The sequence below is a fragment of the Salmo salar genome, chromosome ssa16 (genome assembly GCF_905237065.1).
Source record: "Salmo salar chromosome ssa16, Ssal_v3.1, whole genome shotgun sequence".
Lineage (NCBI taxonomy): Eukaryota > Metazoa > Chordata > Actinopteri > Salmoniformes > Salmonidae > Salmo > Salmo salar.
This window is the reverse complement of record NC_059457.1, coordinates 47,293,220-47,320,015: the sequence shown is the minus strand read 5'-3', so window position 1 is coordinate 47,320,015 and position 26,796 is coordinate 47,293,220. Positions and strand designations below refer to the sequence as shown.

The following is a 26,796-nucleotide window of genomic DNA, read 5'->3' as shown; positions in this document are numbered from 1 at the left end:
ACCTAACAATACACACAAATGAAGAAAAAAATAAAATATATATATATATATATATCCGATCGAGTCCGGAATATAAATGTACACAGTTGTGTAAAGTTGGCTGGATGTCCTTTGGGTGGTGGACCATTCATACACACGCAAATGTGTGTGACAGTTCTTGACACAAACCGTGCGCCTGGCACCTATTACCATACCCCGTAGAGACCTGTGGATGGGCAGTCAGTGTCGATAGTCTGTAGGAGAGCTGTAGTAGTTAGCCAATTAACAGTCTTATGGCCAGGGGATAGAAGCTGTTTAGGAGTCTGTTGGTCTGAGCCTTGATGTACCGGTCCCGCCTGCCGGGTTGGGAGTGTAGCCGGTTTGGCTACTTGTCTGCTGTATTGGTAACGAACAGGTCTCTGGACACTAGTTGTCTTTTATTTATCTGGATTGGATGGAAAACATGCAATGCACTGAATGGTGAGCCTCTCAATGCTGCACACCTAACGTGAGGAAAAGTAATGCAAGCAAGTACCTGCACGAGGGAAGTTACATTACAGACAGCCTGCTAGCATGTAAGTTAACTAGCTAGCTAGCCTAAAATTGCACCACTTCGTAAACTCTTTCAGCCGAATATTTAATCACAAACGGTTCGCTAACAACACTATTGTCATTATATCAAAATTATATGGTTTTACTACTTCTAAACGTTTATAACATATGCATTTACACATACCTCTCCTCAGTAGAATCAAAACATACTGAGAGGGAACTCCTGCGTCTGACTTGAAGGTACTGCAGGCCAGAGCAATATACCACAGAGCAATCGATACACTCACAATCCATGGATATGAAAGGATTTAGGTGAAATACACAAGGCAATATTAACACTCGTTACAGGAGCATGGAGAACAGTCCAGGTCTCGGGTGGCTCGTGTCTCAATTTTTTTGAAGATTTGTGACGCTTTATTTTGTATGTTGCACCAGGCAATACATTTCTGCAAGTCAGAATTGATGGATTTGGTTACATCTTGACAATGAAATAGAAATTATAGCAGTTTGAGGTATATTGGGATGAATCTTGTCCTGGAAGCAGAGCTGAGAGGAGTGGAATAGAGGGCCGGGGTGGCTTCTTCCCGCCCCTATAGTACAGGAACCTCCTCTGTTGATTTATAGGTCTTCCATTCACAAACACACACATACACAGATACAGCAGAGGCCTAGCAGACAAAGTCAGGATGTGACATCACTCACAGGAAGAGAAGCCAAACAACTTTTTTTCAGTTTTTTTTGTCTGCGCTGCTGTGTAGCTGGCTGCTGAGTGAAGTTGGAGCCTCAAGGTCTGTTGGTGGCTGGGAAAGAGAGAGTATCCATAGGATCCGGAGAGGGACAGATCTGCCTGGATCGTTGTCCAGAGGGAGTTAAAGTAAAGGGGGCTGACCACGGAACTCTTCTTGGCCTTCCAAAGACTCCCCACATCATTCCAAGCCATCCACACGGACCCCGGCCAGGTACTGAGGGGAAACTTTTCCCCTTTCTTTTTTATCTCTCACGCTCTTTCTCTTTGTTCCATATGACTAGATCTTACTGAATTTGTTACTGTGCATTAGCTACTGTTTTCTCTCTCCCACATACAGTATTTTTGTAGGACCTTGAAAGAGCTATTGTTATTCTCCAGTGTCAGAAGGAAATTCCATGGAAAATCAGTAAAGTATGCAGGGTGCATAGCGGACCTGGTCCACCGTCCCAAATATGTGATCAGACATGCACCAGTCTGTAACTGGAGAGGCATGAAGACACTGAGAAGCAGTGAGGTCATAATCACAAAGAAAGGACGCATATCCCCTATCCCTTGGCCTATATAGACATTTCTTTTCTGTGCACTGTCACTGTTATTAAATTACTCTGAGGTTTACTGCCCATGACTGGTATCCACATTTGTGGGACTGCTATGGATTTAGACTTAGTTACCAAAACTAAGGGAGTGTAGTGGCCATCATCAAATCGGTTACCTATCCAGTTGTGGACCAGCTCCTTCTGTCTTATTCTCCAAGTGAATACCCAATGCCTCTAATGGAAATGATCCACTAGAGATAATAGATGTGAAGTACTAAGGAAGAGGACGATCCTGTTCACACCACACATACTGTGTAACAAACACCATACAGATGTAGAGGAAGCTGTCCAGAAGAAGAATGACAGTCATACTTTAGGCCTACTGTTCTGAGTAGTGAGAGTTGAAGCTCTTTGTCAAGTTTCTGCTACACTCTGAGAGCAAACTACAGTAAAATTAAACCAGGTGGAATGCAACATTTCTACTTTGTCTCATTCTGGATTACTCAGTACAGTTCAGGCTCAGAGCGCACAAATATGCTTGACTTACACTGAGTGTACAAAACATTAGGAACACCTTCATAATATTGAGTTGCATCCCCTTTGCCCTCAGAACAGCCTCAATTCGTCGGGGCATGGACTACAAGGTGCCAAAAGTGATCCACCGGGATGCTGGCCCATGTTGACGCAAATTCTTCCCAGTTCCCACATTTGTGTCAAGTTGGCTGGATGTCCTTTGGATGGTGGACTATTCTTGATACACATGGGAAACTGTTGAGTATGGAAAAACCCAGCAGTGTTGCAGTTGTTGACACACTCAAACCGGGGTGCCTGCCACCTACTACCATACCCTGTTCAAAGGCACTTACATCTTTTGTCTTGCCCATTCACTTTCTGAATGGCACACATACACAATCCATGTCTCAATTGTCTCAAGGCTTAAGAAATCCTTCTTTAACCTGTCTCTTCCCCTTCATCTACCCTGAAGTGGATTTAACAGGTGACATCAATAAGGCATTATAACTTTCACCTGGATTCACCTGGGCAGTCTTTTTCTATGTTCCTAATGTTTTGTACACTCGATGTACACTGCTCAAAAAAATAAAGGGAACACTTAAACAACACAATGTAACTCCAAGTCAATCACACTTCTGTGAAATCAAACTGTCCACTTAGGAAGAAACACTGATTGACAGTAAATTTCACATTCTGTTGTGCAAATGGAATAGACAACAGGTGGAAATTATAGGCAATTAGCAAGACACCCCCAATAAAGGAGTGGTTCTGCAGGTGGTGACCACAGACCACTTCTCAGTTCTTACGCTTCCTGGCTGATGTTTTGGTCACTTTTGAATGCTGGCAGTGCTTTCACTCTAGTGGTAGCATGAGACGGAGTCTACAACCCACACAAGTGGCTCAGGTAGTGCAGCTCATCCAGGATGGCACATCAATGCGAGCTGTGGCAAGAAGGTTTGCTGTGTCTGTCAGCGTAGTGTCCAAAGCATAGAGGCGCTACCAGGAGACAGGCCAGTACATCAGGAGACGTGGAGGAGGCCGTAGGAGGGCAACAACCCAGTAGCAGGACTGCTACCTCCGCCTTTGTGCAAGGAGGAGCACTGCCAGAGCCCTGCAAAATGACCTCCAGCAGGCCACAAATGTGCATGTGTCTGCTCAAACGGTCAGAAACAGACTCAATGAGGGTGGTATGAGGGCCCGACGTCCACAGGTGGGGGTTGTGCTTACAGGCCAACACCGTGCAGGACGTTTGGCATTTGCCAGAGAACACCAAGATTGGCAAATTCGCCACTGGCGCCCTGTGCTCTTCACAGATGAAGCAGGTTCACACTGAGCACATGTGACAGACGTGACAGAGTCTGGAGACGCCGTGGAGAACGTTCTGCTGCCTGCAACAGCCTCCAGCATGACCGGTTTGGCGGTGGGTCAGTCATGGTGTGGGATGGCATTTCTTTGGGGGGCCGCACAGCCCTCCATGTGCTCGCCAGAGGTAGCCTGACTGCCATTAGGTACCGAGATGAGATCCTCAGACCCCTTGTGAGACCATATGCTGGTGCGGTTGGCCCTGGGTTCCTCCTAATGCAAGACAATGCTAGACCTCATGTGGCTGGAGTGTGTCAGCAGTTCCTGCAAGAGGAAGGCATTGATGCTATGGACTGGCCCGCCCGTTCCCCAGACCTGAATCCAATTGAGCACATCTGGGACATCATGTCTCGCTCCATCCACCAACGCCACGTTGCACCACACACTGTCCAGGAGTTGGCGGATGCTTTAGTCCAGGTCTGGGAGGAGATCCCTCAGGAGACCATCCACCACCTCATCAGGAGCATGCCCAGGCATTGTAGGGAGGTCATACAGGCACGTGGAGGCCACACACACTACTGAGCCTCATTTTGACTTGTTTTAAGGACATTACATCAAAGTTGGATCAGCCTGTAGTGTGGTTTTCCACTTTAATTTTGAGTGTGACTCCAAATCCAGACCTCCATGGGTTGATAAATTCCACTCCAATGGACGTCGGGCCCTCATACCACCCTCATGGAGTCTGTTTCTGACCGTTTGAGCAGACACATGCACATTTGTGGCCTGCTGGAGGTCATTTTGCAGGGCTCTGGCAGTGCTCCTCCTGCTCCTCCTTGCACAAAGGCGGAGGTAGCGGTCCTGCTGCTGGGTTGTTGGCCTCCTACGGCCTCCTCCACATCTCCTAATGTACTGGCCTGTCTCCTGGTAGCGTCTCCATGCTCTGGACACTACGCTGACAGACACAGCAAACCTTCTTGCCACAGCTCGCATTGATGTGCCATCCTGGATGAGCTGCACTACCTGAGCCACTTGTGTGGGTTGTAGACTCCGTCTCATGCTACCACTAGAGTGAAAGCACTGCCAGCATTCAAAAGTGACCAAAACATCAGCCAGGAAGCATAGGAACTGAGAAGTGGTCTGTGGTCACCACCTGCAGAACCACTCCTTTATTGGGGGTGTCTTGCTAATTGCCTATAATTTCCACCTGTTGTCTATTCCATTTGCACAACAGCATGTGAAATTTATTGTCAATCAGTGTTGCTTCCTAAGTGGACAGTTTGATTTCACAGAAGTGTGATTGACTTGGAGTTACATTGTGTTGTTTAAGTGTTCCCTTTATTTTTTTGAGCAGTGTACATACATGCATACATGCATACATACATGCATACATACATGCATACATACATACATACATACATACATACATACATACATACATACATACATACATACAGTTGAAGTCGGAAATGTACATACACCTTAGCCAAATACATTTAAACTCAGTTTTTCACAATTCCTGACATTTAATCCTAGTAAATAATTCAGAGCCTTAGGTCAGTTAGGATCACCACTTTATTTTAAGAATGTGAAATGTCAGAGGTATAGTAGAGATAATTATTTATTTCAGCTTTTATTTCTTTCATCACATTCCCAGTGGGTCAGAAGTTTACATACACCCAATTAGTATCTGGTAGCATTGCCTTTAAATTGTTTAACTTGAGTCAAAGGTTTCGGGTAGCCTTCCACAAGCTTCCCACAATAAGTTGGGGGAATTTTGGCCCATTCCTACTGACAGAGCTGGTGTAACTGAGTCAGGTTTGTAGGCCTCCTTGCTCGCACATTTTTTTTCAGTTCTGCCCACAAATTTTCTATGGGATTGAGGTCAGGGAAGAGGCTTTGTGATGTCCATTCCAATACCTTTACTGTGTTGTCCTTAAGCCATTTTGCCACAGCTATGGAAGTATGCTTTGGGTCATTGTCCATTTGGAAGACCTATTTGCAACCAAGCTTTAACTTCCTGACTGATGTCTTGAAATGTTGCTTCAATATATCCACATAATTTTCCTAACTCATGATGCCATCTATTTTGTGAAGTGCACCAGTCCCTCCTGCAGCAAAGCACCCCCACAACATGATGCTGCCACCCCCGTGTTTCACGGTTGGGATGGTGTTCTTCAGCTTGCAAGCCTCCCTCTTTTTCTCCAAACATAACGATGGTCATTATGGCCAAACAGTTCTATTTTTGTTTTATCAAACCAGAGAACATTTCTCCAAAAAGTACGATCTTTGTCCACGTGTGCAGTTGCAAACCGTAGTCTGGCTTTTTTATGGCGGTTTTGGAGCGGTGGATTCTTCCTTGCTGAGCAGCCTTTCAGGTTATGTCAATATAGGACTCATGTTACTGTGGATATAGATACTTTTGTACCTGTTTCCTCCAGCATCTTCACAAGGTCCTTTGCTGTTGTTCTGGGATTGATTTGCACTTTTCACACCAAAGTACGTTCATCTCTAGGAGACAGAACACGTCGCCTTCCTGAGTGGTATGCCGGCTGCGTGGTCCCATGGTGTTTATACTTGCGTACTATTTTTTTGTACAGATGAACGTAGTACCTTCAGGCGTTTGGAAATTGCTCCCAATGATGAGCCAGACTTGTGGAGGTCTATCATTTTTTTTTCTGAGGTCTTGGCTGATTTCTTTTGATTTTCCCATGATGTCAAGCAAAGAGGAACTGAGTTTGAAGGTAGGCCTTGAAGTACATCCACAGGTGCACCTCAAATTGACTCAAATGATGTCAATTAGCCTATCAGAAGCTTCTAAAGCCATGACATCATTTTCTGGAATTTTCCAAGCTGTTTAAAGGCACAGTCAACACTTCTGACCCACTGGAATTGTGATACAGTGAATTATAAGTGAAATAATCTGTCTGTAAACAATTGTTGGAAAAATGACATGTGTCATGCACAAAGTAGATGTCCTAATCAACTTACCAAAACTATAGTTTGTTAACAAGAAATGTGTGGAGTGGTTGAAAAACAAGTTTTGATGACTCCAACGTAAGTGTATGTAAACTTCCGACTTCAACTGTACATACATACATACATACATACATACATACATACATACATACATACATACATACATACATACATACATACATACACACACACAAGGACCTATTTCATGGGCCAGATGGTTGTCAGTATTGTAACCTTCAGCTAATTTTACATAGCAGCCTCCAGAAATGAATGCCGCAAATGGATTCTTGTACACTCCACTGTTGGTTTGTCCTTATATTTGGGATCATATTTTATATTCAGAGCAGTTTCACAATCACAACATGCTTTGCTTATCAAGTCCTTCAAGCCATTTCCTTTGTAAACAAGCTAACAATACTGTTTATACTTTGCTGATTTAGTTTGCTGATTTCTATCATGTTGCCTAATTTGCAGGCATGATAGTATTGTTGTACTTTGTTTGCAGGCATGATATCATGGGGGTAGAAGCCATTCTAACCTCTCATGACCTTTCTTGTTGTTTTCTCTATTTTTCAGAGAAATGTCCCTGCATTCCCAACCGTCCCCAATGTAGAGGTCACTGCTCTCAGAACTCCTCAGAGAACACCTTAACCTGAACAAACTTATGTTCGTGAAACCTGTCCAATCACCTCTCAGGAACCCCCCCCCCACACACACACACACATACACACACTGTCCATTAGGCTCACGCCTCAACATAGAGTCCACCTTTAAGACAATGGCGCTCTGTCTCGGACAAGTCTTCAGCAAAGACAAAACCTTCAGGCCTCGGAAGCGCTTCGAGCCTGGGACCCAGCGCTTTGAACTATACAAGAAGGCCCAGGCCTCTCTGAAGTCCGGCCTGGACCTGAGGAAAGTGGTCCAGCTTCCTGAAGGAGAGAACATCAATGACTGGATTGCTGTGCACGTGGTGGACTTCTTCAACCGGATCAACCTAATCTACGGCACGGTCAGCGAGTTCTGCACCGAGCGCACCTGCCCCATCATGTCCGGGGGCCTGCGCTACGAGTACCGGTGGCAGGATGGAGACGACTACAAGAAGCCCACCAAGCTGCCCGCCTTGAAATACATGAACCTGCTGATGGACTGGATCGAGACCAACATCAACAACGAGGACATCTTTCCCACAAGAGTAGGTGTGTGAGGACCTCATACTAAACCCTGAGGGACTCCTCTGTAGGGGGACTGTCTTTTTGAAGTTAGAGTTGAATCTATGGGGTGTGTGACCATGGAAGCTACTAGCTATATAATGGTGCTTCAGGGTGCAAAGGTATATTGATATTCAGGAGACATTCTCGGCTGCAATGGTCCTATAGAAAGTCAATGTACAGAACGTTTTACAGCAGTAATTAAAACGAAAGCTCTTTGACGTAGATCTAAGTGGATGATAGTGAATGCATCTGTGATGTTGAATCATACCCCACCTTCTCTGACAATACCTTTAATGGATCTTGAAAGGTTCAAGGATATGTTAATTATGCAATGAGGGTGGCATTTAGAAGAAATTGAATGGGGTACTCTGAGTCAATTGTTCATTGTTAAAGGGTTGTCATCAACTTCTGTTTGGGGAGGGAGATTATCTAATGCAGTGGTTCCCCTTCAAACATTCAACCTCCAGCTGCGTACCCCCTCTAGCACCAGAGTCAGCCTGCCACACACACACTATACGCTACATTTATTAAACATAAGAGTGAGTGTGAGTTTTTGTCACAACCCGGCTCGTGGGAAGTGACTCTTATAGGACCAGGGCACAAATAATAATATTATAATAATCAATAATTTTGCTCTTTATTTAACCATCTTACATATAAAACCTTATTGTTCATCGAAAACTGTGAATAACTCACCACAGGTTAATGAGAAAGGTGTGCTTCAAAGGATGCACATAACTCTGCAGTGTTGGGTTGTATTGGGGAGAGTCTGTCTTAAATCATTTTCCACACACAGTCTGTGCTTGTATTTAGTTTTCATGCTAGTGAGGGCCGAGAATCCACTCTCACATAGGTATGGGGTTGCAAAGGGCATCAGTGTCTTTAAAGCGAGATTTGCCAAGACAGGATACTCTGAGCGCAGCCTTATCCAGAAATCTGGCAGTGACTTCTGATTTAATTCAATTTTCACAGAACCGCTTGTTGCTATTTCGATGAGGCTCTCTTGTTCAGATATCGGTAAGTGGACTAGAGGCAGGGCATGAAAGGGATAACGAATCCAGTTGTTTGTGTTATCCGTTTCGGGAAAGTGCCTGTGTAATTGCGCACCCAACTCACTCAGGTGCTTCCTATATCACATTTGACATTGTCCGTAAGCTTGAGTTCATTTGCACACAAAAAATCATACAATGATGGAAAGACCTGTGTGTTGTCCTTGTTAATGCAGACAGAGAAGAGCTCCAACTTCTTAATCATATCCTCAATTTTGTCCCGCACATTGAATACAGTTGCGGAGAGTCCCTGTAATCCTAGATTCAGATCATTCAGGTGAGAAAAAACAACCAGATAGGCCAGTCGTGTGAGAAACTCGTCATCATGCAAGCGGTCAGACAAGTGAAAATCATGGTCAGTAAAGAGAACTTTAAGCTCCTCTCTCAATTAAAAAAAAAAACCTGTCAATACTTTTCCGCTTGATAACCAGCACACTTCCAACAGGTGTGTATGTTGTAAAAGCGTTACATGGTCGCAGCCCATATCATTGCATAGTGCAGAAAATACACGAGAGTTCAGGGGCCTTGCTTTAGCAAAGTTTACCATTTTCACTTGTGTCCAAAATGGCTTTCAAGCTGTCAGGCATTCCTTTGCCAGCAAGAGCCTCTCGGTGGATGCTGCAGTGTACCCAAGTGGCGTCGGGAGCAAATGCTTGTATGCGCGTTACCACTCCACTGTGTCTCCCTGTCATGGCTTTTGCGCCATCAGTACAGATACCAACACATCTTGACCAACAAATTCCAGCATAGAATTCACTGACTTGTATGCGAAGCAGTAATTGTTTCAAAACATCTGCCATATCACTGATGCGTCGTGAAACAGTGTTGTTTGATGAAGTCATTGTCTGTATAGTTTTTTGAGCATTGTCCCAGCCATATCCGCGGCAGCAGGAAGAATTAAGTCCTCCACAATAGTATGGTGTTTGCCTGTCCTAGCCACTCAGTAGTTCACCATATAAGACGCTTTTAGCCCCTTCTTATTAATGGTATCTGTTGCTTTTATACATGTCTTACTACTCAAAAGTCGTCTTAATTCTCGCTTAAAAAACTCCTGTGGCTTATTTTTCAAATTGGCATGTTTTGTTTCTAAATGTCTGCGGAAGAGTGAAGGTTTCATTGAGTTGTGAGATAGTACTTTTGCACATATAACACACTGTGGCTGAGGAAAGGCACTACTCCCAATATAAGTGAACCCCAAATCAATGTAGTTCTCATCATATTTGCGCCTCTTCGATGGTCCAACGTCCCTGTTTGTTGTTCGGTGCTTTCCCAGGTAAGGGGGCAGTAGCTCTTCGGCTGCATCAGATTCACAACTGTCAGTGTCCATACTAGCTGGGCTAACAACAAATGTAGTTACTGATGCTAGCATTGGATGTGCTCGTGGAAGCAGAACACAACTTGTGTCGTCGACAGGTGCAGGTGTAGTACTGCTGGTAGTAGCAGTACTACCAGTAGAGCTGGTATGAGTCTCTATGGAAACGCGGGCCTTACTTTTTTAAACCATTTATCAATTTTCGAGCAAACTGAATGAGCAGCAGCTACATTTGGCTACATACGGAATGTTAGTGGAATTCCCGCGAGAGAGTAATGGTTAATGTGATTGGATTTTAATTATTTGACTAGGCTACCTGTATTTGACATTGTGTTGTTATTTTGCTGAACACTAGACGGTTTCATTTTATTTTTGACAGTGAAATGAGGCTACTCAGGCGAGGAAAAAAAACTCACCCAAATGTATAGCCCCGTTGGAAAATATAAATGGACTGTTTGAAAATGTGAAGAATTACTATTGTTTAAAAAAAAAATGTGAATGACATTTTTGTTTGACGTACCCCTGACGGCATTGCGCGTACCCCAGTTTGGGAATAGCTGATCTAATGGATACTGAAATCCAGTGTGTGGTTTGAATCATCTTCAATGGAAACTAATGTGATTGTGTTTTAATGCGAGTTTAAAAAAAAAGCAATTATCGAAAAAATAATAGAACATAATTATGGAACATAATGATATTCTGAAAATTACGAACTGATTTTCATTAATGCATCCAGGGAGGGTCTCTAAAAGGAATTGAATGCGGTTGCAAAGGCTCAATGCTTTATTATAAGGTAACTAACTAACTGTCCAGTGTTCTTCCTCATTGACTGGTCTATCCTTCTTGTTGTAGGTGTTCCTTTCCCTAAGAACTTCCAACAGGTGTGTAAGAAGATCCTGAGCCGTCTTTTCCGAGTCTTTGTGCACGTCTACATCCACCACTTTGACAGCATCTGCAGCATGGGCGCCGAGGCTCACATCAATACCTGTTACAAACACTACTACTACTTCATCTCTGAGTTCAGCCTCATCGAGCACTCAGAACTGGAGCCCCTGGTGAGAGAGGAGGTGTGGTGGTGAGTAGGGTTGCATATTTCGGTAACTTTCCCTAAATTCCCAGTTTTTTTCTCAAGTCCTGGTTGGACGATTCCTCCATCCAGGATTTCTGGAAAACCAGCAAATTTGGTGAAAGTTACCTGAATTTTGTAACCCTAGGGGTGAGCTTACGGCACGATATTAACTCTGTTACACTTGGAATTGAGGTTTTTATTAATATATGTACAGTACATAGAGAGAGATTCAGAGAGTATTCAGACACCTTTTTCCACATTTTGTTACGTTGCAGCCTTATTCTAAAATGGATTACATTTTTATTTTTCCTCATAAATCTACACAAAATACCCCATAATGTCAAAGCAAAAACAGGTTGTAGAGATTTTTGCAAATGTAAAAAAAAAAGAAAACACTTAAATATTACATTTACATAAGTATTCATATACTCAGTACTTTGTTGAAACACCTTTGTCAGCGATTACAGCCTTGAGTCTTCTTGGGTATGACGTTAAAAGCTTGGTACACCTGTATTTGGGGAGTTTCTCCCATTCTCTGCAGATTCTCTCAAGCTCTGTCAGGTTGGATGGGGAGTGTCACTGCATAGCTATTTTCAGGTCTCTCCAGAGATGTTCGATCGGGTTCAAGTCTGGGCTCTGGCTAGGCCCCTCAAGGACATTCAGAGACTTGTCCCGCAGCCACTCCTGCGTTGTCTTAGCTGTGTACTTAGCGTCGTTGTGCTGTTGGAAGGTGAACCTTCGCCCCATTCTGAGGTCCTGGGCACTCTGGAGCAGGTTTTCATGAAGGATCTCTCTCTCTACTTTGCAACGTTCATCTTTCCCTCGATCCTGACTAGTCTTCCAGTACCTTCCGCTGAAAAACATCCCCACAGCATGATGCTGCCACCACCATGTTTCATTGTAGGGATGGTGCCAGGTTTCCGCCAGACATAAAACATGGCATTCAGGCGAAAGAGTCCATTCTTGGTTTCATCAGACCAGAGAATCTTGTTATTCATGGTCTGAGAGTCCTTTAGGAGCTTTTAGGCAAACTCCAAGCTGGCTGTCATGTGCCTTTTACTGAGGAGTGGATTCCATCTGGCCACTCTACCATAAAGACCTGATTGGTGGCGTGCTGCAAAGGTGGTGGTCCTTCTGGAAGGTTCTCCCATCCCCACGGAGGATCTCTGGAGCTCTGCCAGAGTGACCATCGGGTTCTTGGTCACCTCCCTGTCCAAGGCTCTTCTCCCCTGATTGCTCAGTTTGGCCGGGCGGCCAGCTGTAGGAACAGTCTTGGTGGTTCCAAACTTCTTCCATTTAAGAATGATGGAGGCCACTGTGTTCTTGGGGACCTTCAATGCTGCAGAAATATTTTGGTATCCTTTCCCAGATCTGTGCCTCGACACAATCCTGTCTCGGAGCTCTACGGACAACTCCTTCGAGCTCATTGCTTGGTTTTTACTCTGACAAGAACTGTCAATTGTGGGACCTTATATTGACAGGTGTGTGCCTTTCCAAATCATGTCCAATCAATTGAATTTACCACAGGTGGACTCCAGTCAAGTTGTAGAAACATCTCAAGGATGATCAATGGAAACAGGATGCACCTGAGCTCAATTTGGAGTCTCATAGCAAATGGTCTGAATACTTTGTAAAAAAGGTATTTCAGTTTTTTGTTTTTTTTATACATATGCAAACATTTCTAAAAACCTGTTTTCACTTTGTCATTATGGGGCTATTTGTGTAGATTGATGAGAAAAAAAGATTTAATGCATTTTAGAAGGAGGCTGTTACATAACCAAATGTGGAAAAAGGGAAGGTGTCTGAATACTTTCCAAATGCAGTGTAGTGCAGGGGGTGTCTGGATATTTATCTATGAGGGAATATCCTTCACATACTGTAGTGCAGTCATTCAGACTTGGATGGTCTAATTTTGCTGTAGTTCAATGAAGGAGGAGCTTTACTGTCATAAAACAGAAGCGGTGGATTGTCACCGTTATTTCACACCACAAGTGTGTCTGCTCAAACCACAACCTGGGCGATTATACAGAATCACTCTCTGAGCATAGAACATAATGACTAAATCACAGTCTAGTATAAGATAATTATATAATAGCTGCTTGTCTTTAATTGTTCCCTTTGTCACAGTCATTGGAATTGGTGATGCACTACTTATTTCCCAAATTTGAATCATAAAAGAAAATTGTTAGTCTTTGTAAAAAAAAATCTGGTTTGGTTTATATAACCATTATAAGTGAAATTGCAATCTAGTCAGCCATACGTAAGAATGATGTCACTTTCAAGTTGTTTTCTTTAGTGCAGCGCTTCATTACATCTGAACCGATGAAGGTAGGAGCGCTGAGGTATACAATAAAAGTCCTCTGTTATCGTCATTATGAAGTACAGATTCTACTTATAAATAACAATGAAACATTATGTCAACAATGCAATATGAGGGGAAATAAACCTTGTTAACATAAGACAGTGTGATGGGTTGAGCATTTAGCTTTTCTGCTTTTGGTTGACTATAAGTCATGTGTTTTGTGAGTGGAAACAGCCGAATGAGTTCTCCTCAGATTATGGCTTTAGCCTATCCGTTAAGAAATGATTTTAGCATCATCATACAGCATGTCAGCATAGGCATGTAGTTCTGTCTGTCACCTCAAATTAACAAGGCAATCTGGGATTGGTACATCCATTTTTGTACTTAATGATAGACAGTGATTCTTGAAGAATATGTCTTACCAAAACAGGGACGAGTGACCGCTTTGTTTTTTTTTTTCCCAGATAGCCCTTTAATCGTAGGCCTGTTCAATGGAGAAAGCATTGTAATAACCATTCCTATGTCTTGTTTTTGCAGCAAGGTAGGCATATAATGCAATTATTTGTCAATATCATGTTAATCCCCCAACTCTACTCTCTCTTCTCTACCCTCAGAGGGCAATGACAGAGAAGATCTGTAACTGAACCACTTGGGAAATTGAGTTTACATAATTTCAGCAGTCCCTGTGACCTTCAAGAGACCCACAGCTTCAATACAACCAAACACTCAAACTGAAGCTCAAACTAAAGGAATGGATTTTGAGTGGATTTGAAGAGCTAAAGTGTTATCCATCCCAAGCATTACAAAGTTTGTTCATAAAGTGACATTTTCAGCCAATAGTCTATATGTTTTATGAAAAAGGACTGTTCTGCTTCCTATAGTGCTGTGACATGATGTAGCACTCCAGTCTTCTGAGCTTTATTGTAATTTTTGTAATTTTTAGTAATAACTATTCTAGCTCTGTTTTATTAAGCATGTATAGTTCTTGACATCATCAACTTTGGAAATGTTTGCGGCTTCGAGGTGTTTGAGATATTTTGTAATGGATGGAAGGTCACAACCATAGAGATCTTCTTTGTATCTGTGACAGCATGGACATTGAGGCTATCTCCATTTTGAAGTTGTACATGTTCTTCTTCACAATTGGGTGATCCCTCCTGATGACCTGATTGGACATGACTCCAACAGGGTCACCAGGAGGGATCAACCAATGAAGTTGGAAGTCCAGCCCAGTTGACCACATTAAAATGGTGGAAGCTCTCAATGGAGCTGCCCATGCTAAAATGGCCTTTTGGCCACTAGAGGCCTCTATCATTCTCTATGGTCACAACACAAGACCTGTCTCCAGTGTTTTGCATTTTTGTGACCAATATGTGTTGAATGTGTCCCAGCCAGACAACTTGAAAAACATACATTGTGTGATGTGTCCAGGGATGTACAGAATGACAAGTATGGACTCATACTGTAAATTACTGACTTCATTTTAATTTACACAAAACCAGTTTAAACCTTACTCTGTGAGACCGATCTGATGTGTAACTGATTCCATTTCCAAGTATCAAGAGCCTCTTTTACCCTTCCTGGCCTCTCCTGTTGAGTTAATTGTGTTCATTTTTGAGGAAAGTTATTCATCTTAAAATACTCATGACTCTTTAATATAACTTGCACTACAAATGTATTTTATTTCACCTTTATTTAACTTACATAGGACGCCCTAGACTATAATATAACCTACCTTGCTACTACTAGTATATTTTCTATGAATGAGAGAGTGCTGTCATACACCAGAAATTCCCTGTTATGAAATAGGGGAAGTTGTTTTGCAATAGCTGACGTCCTAGTGGCTTATTCTTTTCGTCCAATGAATAAACTACAGGACAGGCAAGAGGCGGGGGCTCTGCGTTTAGCGCCTTACGTCACTAACTGGTTTCACTCTGTTGTCCACCCTGACCCACCGCAAAATCCACAGGATGACGGAGGCGCTGGAGGAGGATTTCGGCCTATTTGGACCCAGACTCCAGGTTAGATAGATTATTATTTTTATTTTATTTTTAAATATCGTCTGTAATTCATAACGTCATTAGCAAGACGGAATAGGTGACATAGTAACTAGCCAACTTAAAATACTTAATGTTATCCAGCTTGCTAGCTAACTATGTATTGTAGGTAGCTAGCGCAAATTGATTTGCTTTGGCTTTTCATAAACTCATCTGATACAATTATTTTCAGAACATCGTTATGACTCTGAGCTGATATAGGGTTTGCTAGCTAACTCGACAGCTAATAAGGTCGACCTGTTATTACCTTACGAGTATCTTTACTATAGTTAGCTAGCTACTGTGTGTGATTGCATAGCCTACTTTTGTTGACTGATTGAACGAACGAACGTTAGCTAACTAGCAGTATTTTTGCCGCCTCCAGTCTGGCACGACCAAGTCGTGGCTGCTTTCACCAGCATATTTGGAGCTGAGTTTTTTTTTTTGTGGAATGACTCAATAACTCACCCAATTATCCAGATAGGTTTGACATAGCCTACAGCTAGCAGATAAACACCAACGTTACAAAACACCGCCCTGCATATGTGTGTAAGAAAAGGTCTAACTAGTTCTGGAATGTGTGTTCAAGTGAAAACATCACATCATCACTGATGGAATTCCTTTGTGTAACTTTGAATATTCTCTCCCTGTTTCTGCCCCCGCCGACATGACGTTACTGTACTAACTAGTTACTCGAAAACGTGCTAGCTATCTGAAATGTTTCATTATTTTTCAGTTGGCAGATATGGTGAGGCAGAGCAGGGTGGCAGAGTTGCAAGCCTTCCAGCACTCTCTCCAGGTAACTCAATATTGCTGTCAGAAATAGCTAGCTAACTAGCTATTTTACAAACTTGTCATAGCTTGCGATTTTGTCACACTTGTTACTTCTCTTAACTTTTCCTGTTACTCAGATAAGAGTAGCTTCTAGTAGTACCAGACTGCCAGCAATTATGCTTATCTTGGCGTTAAATCGGATATGTTGCATAATTTTCAGTACAAATATGCCTATGCTATCACTGGACGTGAAAGTGTGTTTGGGAATATCCAGGGTCAGATAAGGTCTTTGTAAGCTTTCCCTGTTTGTGCTTGCATATCAGTGTACCCTATTGGCAGGCTGCCACAGGGGAAGATAACCTTGTTTTAAACCAGAAGTTTGGTTCTAATTATACTGTATTGCTATTTTATCTAGAATATTCCATATCAGTAGATTTGAATGTTTGTTTTGGGGCTGTTTGTTTAGGACTGCACTGGTACTTTAAGAACAAAAGTGACACACTGTGCTTCTTGTTCTTTCTGTCCCTCTTCACCGCCTGATCTCTCTGGCTCTGCTCTCACTTTCACACTTTCCCTCCCACTCTCTCTCTCAGTTGCAGAGTAACTCTCTGGCCTTTGGCCCAGTAGGAGACAGCTGTGGGGGACAGCAGAATGTGGTGCCCCCCACTGCCACAGAGGAGAGACAGCGCCTCTCAAAGGACCCTCCAGGTACTGCACCTCAGGCCTCTGACCAGGGCCCTATCAACAAAGCATCTCAGAGTAAAGGTGCTGATCTAGGATCAGTTTTGCCTTTTCGATCATAACGAATAAGATTATATGGACTGATCTTAGATCAGCACTCCTACTCCGATGCTTTGTGGATACTGACCCAGCTCCACAACCAGCTTCTCACTGTCTGCTTTTCTATCACATTGGCACATAGCAGTCCTACATGTTAGTCAGTATACACATTGCACACACTACGCTTTAACCTCTTGAGGACCCCTTCGAGATAAAATCCCGTTAAAGGGATTGGTTGGATAACAACCAGTGAGATAACACGGCGCGAAATTTAAAAAAAAATAATCTCAAAATGTAAATTCAAGTATTATATGGCATTTTAAAGATACTCTACTCGTTAATCCAATCACATTGTCCGATTTCAAAAAGGCTTTACGGTGAAAGCAAAACATTAGATTATTTTAGGATAGCACCTTAGCAAAAAAAAAAGCAATTTTCCAAGCACGGATAGCCATCACAAAACCAGATATACAGCACTAACCTTTGATAATCTTCATCAGATGACACTCCTAGGACATCATGTTAGACAATACATGCATTTTTTGTTCGATCAAGTTCATATTTATATCCCAAAAAAACAATTTTTTACAATGGCGCGTGACGTTCAGAAAATGTTTTCTCCCCGTAACTTTCGGTGAATAGGCACATTCATTTACAGAAGAACTCATAAACGTTGACAGAATTTATAATAATTATTTAACGAATTAGAGATAATATACTCCTTTATGCAACCACTTTGTCAGATTTCAAAATAACTTTACGGAAAAAGCACATTGTTCAATATACTGAGTACAGAACTTAGCCTTCAATGCTAAGCTATACAGTTAGCCTACAACCACGGCGTCCACAAATCTCAAAAAATATATTCGAAATATTTTCTTACCTTTGCTGATCTTCGGCGGAATGCACTCGGAAGGGCACCCACTTCCACAAGAAATGTTCATTTGTTCTGCAAAGTCCATCATTTATGTCCAAATATGTCTGTTTTGTTGACCCATCCAGAACACTTTACAATGCCATGTGGCGTGGACGCAAATCCATAGACGAAATGTTCAAAAGTTCCATTACCGTTTGTAGAAACATGTCAAACGATGTTTACAATCAATCCATTAGGGTATTTTTTTACGTAAAATTGCGATAATTTTACAACCGGGCAATAGGTATTCATCCCAGAAGAATAATAACAAACAGCGAAGTCACGTGCATGCGCGTCACGAGACACCTGTCCTCAGACTGGCCACTGATTGACTGAGCCACAATTTTCTGCCCGGTGACGGATGAAACCAGTTCCTAAAGATTGTTGACAGCCAATGGAAGAGTTAGGAGGTGCAACGTAAATCCTATGTCACTGTAGTTTTTCAAGGGATTCAAAAGAAAAACTACATTTCTAATTTCTCCCACTTCCTGATTCAATTTTTCTCAGGTTTTTGCCTGCCATATGAGTTATGTTATACACAGACACCATTCAAACAGTTTTAGAAACTTCAGAGTGTTTTCTATCCAAATCTACTAATAATATGCATATTCTATTTTCTGGGCCAGAGTAGTAACCCGTTTAAATTGGGTACGTTTTTCATCCGGACGTGAAAATACTGCCCCCTAGCCCCAAGAGGTTTTAAGCAATAATTTCTTTGCTTTCACATTGGCACATAGTTAATCCATTCAAGGATCTATCAATGTGTCACAGTTTTAAACAATCATTCACAATTTAAGAAAACATTAATTTTTGTTGATTGGCACATAGTCAATAGATGTTAGTCAGTATGCACGTTGCAAACACTTTGCGATTCAAGCAATATTTTACAACATAGCTGTGGTTGACGTGAATTAACAGTCAACTTGTTTATACAGAGGTGGAAGGTAGCCAGCCAGTAAGCGTCCCAGACTCAGCCAAACCAATGGAAGCCATCCAGCCCGTAAGCATTCCAGACTCAGCCAAACCAATGGAAGCCACCCAGCCAGTAAGCATTCCAAACTCAGCCAAACCAAAGAAGAAGAAAAGGAGGTCAAGAGCAACAGACAGCTTTACAGGAAACTTCAACGGTAATCATGTTGCACATAAATCAGACAAGCATGTCAAATATCCAATCACTCATGTCATTCAAAATCTAGGGTTTTAATAAATGCACCCACACCATAGATACCAGAGACAGGCTTTTGTGCGCTTCTCTTTTCTCCAGACCTGTACAAACTGACAGATGAAATGCTGGGTCAGGGTGCATATGCAAAGGTCCAAGGATGCATCAGTCTTCAGAATGGGAATGAATATGCTGTGAAGGTGAGTCAGAGGCTGCGTATGAAATGGTTCCCTATTTAGGGCACTACTTTTGACCAGAGTGCATAGAGGACATATGGGACTTGTGATGAATGTCATACATCACACGCAAAGTCACTCACTGATGCTGTTTCGACCCCAAACACTGTTTTCTTTACCCAGTTTGTGGTCCAAACATTGTCCTATTAAACAGTTAAGCTTTATACCAGTGTGCCGATTAGCTTTTTGTTCTACGTTGTCCTCTCTGATCCAACACCTGGAACATCTTTTTTTTACGGATATGCACGTATACCACCCACTAAGCCAAAGATTTTTATAACTAATCCAAGATAGACCCACAGCCTGCCGTTTCCAATGGGAGCAAGTTATGCACGTATACCACCCACTAAGCCAAAGATTTTTATAACTAATCCAAGATAGACCTGCCGTTTCCAATGGGAGCAAGTTAATCACAGTGGGCAGAGCACGAGCTAATGAGATCTTATTGGTGCATTCTAGCATGTAGTTGCATATTTCTGTTAGGGAACGCCTGTGAAGTGTGCTTGTGCAATAGCTCAATTCTCCCTTGGACTCCTAGACAACGTCATTTTTAGAAACTTTGGGAAAGGGTAAAGTCTACGAAACTTAGTCCACTCTGTTCCTAACAGATTCTAGTTTTAGGAACAGAAAACTGTATTGAGATCAAATGTTTCATTGATGAGAAAATGTGCAGAATGTCAGCCAAAATCCATCTGATTCCATCTTTTCCCACTGCTGGCCAGTGGGCTTCCTCTCATCAACATATTTTGTTGTGAGTGGAAATGCCAACTGGGTGCTTAAAATGTATACATCAGGCTCATTGTTCTGTGACTAAGCTTTCTTCACTCACTGATACCCGTGTACATTTTGTTTGGTTTCAGATCATTGAGAAGAATGCGGGGCACAGTCGCAGGCGCGTCTTCCGTGAAGTGGAGACCCTTTACCAGTGCCAGGGGAACAAGTGTGTGCTCTTTCACTCTACAAAGTTAAACTTCTGAAGGTTAAATGATAATTACAAAAACAAATGTCACCCACTAATGTCTTCCTATTAACATTTTCAGGAACATTCTGGAACTAATTCAGTTTTTTGAAGATGACTCCTGCTTCTACTTGGTGTTTGAGAAGTTGCGCGGAGGTATGTCTTCTTGTTTTTACCATATCCCACTTTTGTGAGGGTGAAGCTGGGTCGTGTTCATTATGCACAAAATGGAATAAATAAGTCAACTGGGGAGATACTGCTATAACTGAACTTGTCAATAAAAACAATGTTTTCTGTTGCAAAACATGGTGGTGCTTTGTGGCCTAATGAACATGACCCAGGTTACATGAAACTATTAGGTGTTTCTCTGAAAGCTCTCCCTTCTCTGCTCCTGAAAGCTCTCCCCTCTCTGCTCCTGAAAGCTCTCCCTTCTCTGCTCCTGAAAGCTCTCCCCTCTCTGCTCCTGAAAGCTCTCCCCTCTCTGCTCCTGAAAGCTCTCCCCTCTCTGCTCCTGAAAGCTCTCCCCTCTCTGCTCCTGAAAGCTCTCCCCTCTCTGCTCCTGAAAGCTCTCCCCTCTCTGCTCCTGAAAGCTCTCCCCTCTCTGCTCCTGAAAGCTCTCCCCTTTCTGCTCCTGAAAGCTCTCTGCTCCTGAAAGCTCTCTGCTCCTGAAAGCTCTCTGCTCCTGAAAGCTCTCCCCTCTCTGCTCCTGAAAGCTCTCCCCTCTCTGCTCCTGAAAGCTCTCCCCTCTCTGCTCCTGAAAGCTCTCTGCTCCTGAAAGCTCTCCTCTTTACCCATACAGGCTCCATTCTGACTCACATCCAGAACCGTAAGCACTTTGATGAGCTGGAGGCCAGCCGTGTGGTCAGGGACATCTCCAAAGCTCTCCACTTCCTCCACAACAAAGGTAGGACCCCTGCACATGGGGCTGTGCCTGTATAGAATTACAGTGTGATTGTTTCCTCGTGAACATTCTCTGTTCTACAGGTATCGCCCACCGGGACCTAAAGCCAGAGAACATCCTGTGTGAGTCTACTGACCAGGTAACCTTTGTTTCCCCCAATGTGCTACGGAACAACAACATATGTTTTCTGTAGAAAATGTCATGTTTGCCAAACAGTTATTGTGGATATAGCTAGTGAATGCCTGCTATTTTTCTCTTCCTCTGCAGGTGTCTCCGGTGAAAATCTGTGACTTTGACTTGGGCAGTGGAGTGAAGCTTAGCAGTGCCTGTATTCCGATCACCACTCCAGAGCTCACCACACCGGTAAATACCACAACCTGAACCTATCACTAACCCTGATATTTGTGTCTGTCTGTTCGTCTGGCAATGTCTTAATTGTCCCTGAGTGCACATATTTTACTTTTACTGTAAAGAGTGTTGCGATTTTAAATGCACTTTTAAATCAAATTTGATTTGACATATGTCCTCACGGTGTTTGGTTTCCCCACCTCAGTGTGGCTCGGCAGAGTACATGGCTCCAGAGGTGGTGGAGGTGTTCACAGACGAGGCATCATTCTACGACAAGCGTTGTGACCTCTGGAGCCTGGGGGTCATCCTCTATATTCTGCTCAGTGGCAGCCCCCCCTTCACTGGTCATTGTGGGACTGACTGTGGCTGGGACCGTGGAGAGACCTGCCGCACCTGCCAGGTACACAAGTCATCACCAGTCTTCCTCAAACCCCCAGTTCACCATAGACATCTACAGCACAATTTTTTTTAATCAGTCTCGAAGGAACACAAACTCTGGACCTTCGAGACCGATTATAAAAAATTATTTTAAAAATCTGTCATGCATTTATTGGTGTTAAACCATTATAATTCATAAGCACTTATAGTAATTTAGAAACTATTTCTAATTATTTATAACCATGTTTAATGACTGATTCATGTCATAAGTGAATGCCCAAAATATTTCACTATTCATGATTTTCCCTTTAATATGTTGTGTCCCACCCCTGCAGAAGAATCTGTTTGAGAACATCCAGGATGGCCAGTATGAGTTTCCAGAGAGGGACTGGGCCCACATCTCTGCCCAGGCCAAGGACCTCATCTCCAGGCTGCTGGTGCGGGATGCCACCCTCCGCCTCAGTGCTGCCCAGGTCCTGCAGCACTCCTGGGTGCAGGGGGTGAGTGTCAATTTCCTAACCCTTCTGTCCACTGTGTGGGTGTATGGTCATAACATACCACACCTGGGTTGAAATACATGTCTATTATTTGTTATCGAATACTTATTTTCTGTGTATTTCAGTATTTTCTAATAATGTGGCTCTAATCACCTACTTCTATTGAAAGTATTTTCAAATAATTTCCTGTAAATGGCCTACTATTTTGAAATAAGTATTTGAAAATACATAATTTCAAATACCGAACAGACCTGGTTCAAATGCATGGGAATTTAATTATTTGTATAAATACTGTGTATTTGAGTATTAAAAAATATATACATGTCATTACTAAACAAGTGTTTCCAAATACATTCCAATACTACTTGTTTCAAATAAAAAATATCCAAATACTTAAGTTCCAAATTACTTTTGAAATCAATTGAAATACCCTAAACAGTATATGAACCCAGGTCTTTATGTTGTTCCGGTGGATGTTAATATTCTAAAGTGGCTTTCTTGCCTTGTCTATTCTACACTGATCTAAGAAGGCTGAATGTGTGAAAGAGACATCCAAGAAACCAGTGGGCTTGTTTTCACCAGTACATTTCCTCCAAACTGTATATCTGTGAAGGAAAGGTTACAATTAAAATAAATGGATTCTGTTTTCCTCTTATATCTTATTTAAATGTGTTATTTATTTTCCCCTAGAATGCACCAGAGAGAGGTCTCCCAACCCCACACTTCCTCCAAAGGTAATCCACTCAGTGCTCATTTCACAGAATGTGCCGTACATTACAGCTAATTTCTTCTGTTATATGACAGGCAGATGGCTAATAAAGTCAGTCGTTGAAGGGACGTTACACTTCAAAATCAAAGTTTGTTTTCCAGACCTCCAAAGTAGCATAATGGACTCAACTTGACATTTTGAGGCCTGAAAACATCAGACAAAATTAGATTTAGGAGATGTGCCTGACAAATTGAGTGTATGTCTCCTAGAGCTAAACGTGTGATCTATAATTTGATCAATCTCTGACTGATCGTCTGCTCGTTCTCTGCAGGAACAGCAGCACCAAAGACCTGACCCAGTTTGCCGCCGACGCCATCGCCTTCAACCGCCAGCTGTCGCAGCACGACGAGGAGCAGGAGGAAGTAGTCACCACCATTGTGACCTCCATGAGGCTCTCGCCCCCCTCCAACTCCCGGCTGGCTCGCAGACGGGCGCAGTCCAACGCTCAGCGCACCACCCAGGACTTCCTGCCTGCAGATGACGACAACCTCGACACTCTCGTCACCTGACCAGCTCCTGGTTTAACCCCAGGAAGACCCCGTTTTGGTGCTACTGCAGGCTCGGAGTTCCCTCGCACCTGGTTTATCCTTCTAATATAGTCGTGTGCTTCTAAGATCCCTACAGGGTCAGATTCTCTGATTTAACGATGTCAGCCTTAGAACTGCTGCCAGGCTCTGTGTGCCTTCCCCTCTTTTGTTTTTCCTCTGTTCCCTCCATCCTCGTGCTAGTCTCTCTTCCCCCCTGCTCTTCCTCTCTACGTGGTGTTTACCATGTCACACCATCTGAGATGGACGATAGCTGCCATTGGCAGCAGACTCCTGTGTAGCTTCACAGGTTGGTAGCATCATTGTCCAAGCTCTCGTCATGGCCAGTGGTCTTCTTATCACCTAGAAACAGAGAGACAGGAGCACAAAGGGAAGCACTTTTATCCTCTACTAAACTAACACTTAGTCCCAGCTTTGTATCGGTTGCTGAGTCTGGTTTCAGTGATTAGTTTGGGTTGAGGTAATTTCCTGCATTTGATAATAACCTCAGTCTATTCAGACCGCAATCCCATATTAAGATGACAGAAATAAAGTCATTAGAATGGGTCTAAGCCTGTTCTAGAGATTATTTTTCTATGGTTAAGACTGCTAGTGATGGTTGCTTTATGCTAGCTATACTTAATTGCACGCTTATTTCCATTAGGAATGGATTGTTGATGTCCGCATGGGGCATTTAATACACATACAGTACATGTAGCTAGCCTGTCTTATTGTAAAAATCCTTTTAATTTTAAAAAACATTTTAATTTACGTTGTGTTGGTCAAGCTGTGAAAAGGTTTTGGCATTATTTATAGTTACTGAATGCTGAAAAAGTAGAGCATTACTTTTCAGACACTTAGTAATGCTGTTTTTAGGGCTGGTCATACATAGGCTGTGAGGAGGGTTTCAAAACTTTCCCAAAATGTCCTGGTTTTTCCAGAAATCCCAGTTGTAGGATTTCTGGAACCAGCAGGGAAGAAGCATCCATCCTCAAATTTTTCATGCAGGATTTCTGACCTAACTGGGAATTTTTGGAATGTTTTGAGAATTCTGCAACCCAATAATGGCCTGGTATTCAGGGAATGGACTCTGTCCTTGATTATCCTAGTAAGCATTCTGGGGCCCTATTATTGACAGATGGGTCGATATCTACAGTATGTTGAGTGTGAGTGTTTGGCCTAGAACTTTTAAGACATTGTGCTTGTGGAAGGTGGGTTACTGAATGATTTGAGAGTGTGTTATTAATTTGAAAAGCATTTTGAAGATGTGAAGCATTTTATTATTTTAATGACCCTGAAATTCCATTTCCTATCTCCTTATCGAAACATCAGCTACCTGGATCACTTCTATACTTTGGAATAACTCACTCGTCATATGTATTTTGAGATTATCTGAAATGACTGCATTTCATCAGTATTTTTATTTCAAACATATTTGAAGTATTGATAAACTACAAGGATTACCTCAGAAACCAGAGTTGCACTAGCCTGGTTGCCAGTTTGTTTGTGTTATGTTGTCACTCAATGTCATGCAAAACATGACATTAGAAAGTGTTGACATGATGGCACAGACAGATCTGGGGCCAAGCTAGAATTTGTATGACGTCTTTGCACATTTTTTCCAAATGATTACAGGACCATTCTGCCATTGCTTGCTTCAAATGTGTTTAACTTATTTTCAGTCATACCACTAAAAACCTGAAGCTTTCTTTTTACGTGAATTAATTACTGTTTTGGCTATTCACACTTCACAGAATATTGTTAGAATCCGTTTAAGTGATTTAGAAATCTGGAAATGTCTTTTTGTTTTTTAATATTATATTCTTTTTTTAACGTCCATAACTTAATTTTTTATATATATTCTATATTCCAGAGGGGATGCCATGATAAAGATACCTTTCTGTGGCGGAAAGGGAATTTATAGTTTTATATCAGTTTTTTTTAGTAATTGTTTTATTTGTGTATTGTTGGTTGGTTTGTCAGCAAATGTATCTGAAAAAGTGTGCCAAAGAAACCATAGAGACTGATAGAAATAACTTGTGACGACTGTGAATGCTAGCATGTCACATTAAATTAGTATGTAAAACGGCTTGTACCCAATACCTGGATCTCCCCCGGTTGCCATGGATACTCCATCGCTATAGCAACTAAAGGGCCTTCCTAAGCGGCCACGGACTCTGTCAGAGAGGGTGCAACACATTAGGGATCTCCCAGTGGCTATGGTAAAGCCCTCTCACTCTCATTAAGTCCTTATGCAAGTGGCTGGCTGGCTCTGTCCCAAATGGCAACCTAGGGCACTACATAGGGAATAGGGTGCCATTTGGGACATACACTAAACTCAAATCAGATGGGATAAGATATATTAATTGGCATAAGCTATACAACTAAATACCTTTATAACCTATGTGTATGAGGTCTTATGGCAAATGTTCTTACAATGTTGCACATCAATAGCCCCTGTGGTATGCTGTTTCCCAATAAAACCCATTTCTTATGAAATTCTTCTTTCTCTGACTTCTAGGCAGAACTCTGACATCATGTAACAAGTTAGTTGACTGTTCTTCTAGGTTCAGTGTGAGTACATAAACAGAGACTGCTCCCTGTATGGCTGGAAGAACTGATTGAATGGGTTTATTTCAGGCCCATCAGTTGCCTATTGTAGAGTGTGAATGAAATGGGGACAAGGATGATTGTGATTCACCTGACCACACTGAAGAGAGGAGGAAGGGGGTTGGTCTAGAGCGCCTAAAGGAAGAAGGTAACAGTGAAGATGTACGAGCAGACACTTATGGTCCCGTGTAGCTCAGTTGGTAGAGCATGGCGCTTGCAACACTAGGGTTGTGGGTTCAATTCCCGCAGGGAGTAGCTTTGGATAAGAGCGTCTAGTAAAATGTTATGCCATCCTCGAGGGGATTATACACACACACACACAAGCTGGAAAGGAAGACATCATGAATCATGCTTTGTT

General features: G+C 42.5%; 2 protein-coding genes across 7 annotated transcripts; both read left to right on the top strand.

Annotated features, from left to right (window-relative positions):
* Positions 1–162: 162 nt before the first annotated feature.
* mob3c (MOB kinase activator 3C) lies at positions 163–15,434 on the top strand. Of its 5 annotated transcripts, XM_045697336.1 has the most exons (5): positions 169–554; positions 1,290–1,490; positions 7,183–7,802; positions 11,031–11,233; positions 14,164–15,434. In XM_045697336.1, the coding sequence occupies exons 3-5, from the start codon at positions 7,271–7,273 to the stop codon at positions 14,191–14,193; spliced, it is 765 nt and encodes a 254-aa protein (XP_045553292.1). In that variant the 5' UTR covers positions 169–554; positions 1,290–1,490; positions 7,183–7,270; the 3' UTR covers positions 14,194–15,434. The 5 variants fall into 5 exon arrangements, 3 of the variants coding, with proteins under 3 accessions (XP_014005014.2, XP_045553292.1, XP_014005013.2); XR_006759774.1 differs by having other exon boundaries at positions 163–1,490; positions 7,183–7,798; XR_006759775.1 differs by having other exon boundaries at positions 163–1,490; positions 7,183–7,798; positions 11,031–11,253.
* mknk1 (MAPK interacting serine/threonine kinase 1) lies at positions 15,291–26,327 on the top strand. 2 transcript variants are annotated; one of them, XM_014149535.2, is made up of 14 exons: positions 15,291–15,570; positions 16,322–16,384; positions 16,953–17,067; positions 18,991–19,182; positions 19,320–19,417; positions 20,314–20,393; positions 20,494–20,567; positions 21,211–21,315; positions 21,396–21,451; positions 21,580–21,675; positions 21,866–22,060; positions 22,374–22,538; positions 23,226–23,269; positions 23,576–26,327. In XM_014149535.2, exons 1-14 carry the CDS (start codon positions 15,520–15,522, stop codon positions 23,811–23,813), a joined length of 1,572 nt encoding a protein of 523 aa, XP_014005010.1. In that variant the 5' UTR covers positions 15,291–15,519; the 3' UTR covers positions 23,814–26,327. The 2 variants fall into 2 exon arrangements, with proteins under 2 accessions (XP_014005010.1, XP_014005011.1); XM_014149536.2 differs by lacking the exon at positions 16,322–16,384 and having other exon boundaries at positions 15,463–15,570.
* The last annotated feature ends 469 nt before the right edge of the window (positions 26,328–26,796 follow it).

Coding starts and splice junctions, on each gene's coding strand:
- mob3c (XM_045697336.1), top strand. CDS start 7,271: ATGTTCGTGAAACCTGTCCAATCACCTCTCAGGAACCCCCCCCCCACA. Junction 7,803..11,030: donor CATCTTTCCCACAAGAGTAG/GTGTGTGAGGAC, acceptor TTCTTGTTGTAG/GTGTTCCTTTCCCTAAGAAC. Junction 11,234..14,163: donor ACTCAGAACTGGAGCCCCTG/GTGAGAGAGGAG, acceptor CTCTACCCTCAG/AGGGCAATGACAGAGAAGAT.
- mknk1 (XM_014149535.2), top strand. CDS start 15,520: ATGACGGAGGCGCTGGAGGAGGATTTCGGCCTATTTGGACCCAGACTC. Junction 20,394..20,493: donor TACCAGTGCCAGGGGAACAA/GTGTGTGCTCTT, acceptor TAACATTTTCAG/GAACATTCTGGAACTAATTC. Junction 21,676..21,865: donor CTCCAGAGCTCACCACACCG/GTAAATACCACA, acceptor TCCCCACCTCAG/TGTGGCTCGGCAGAGTACAT.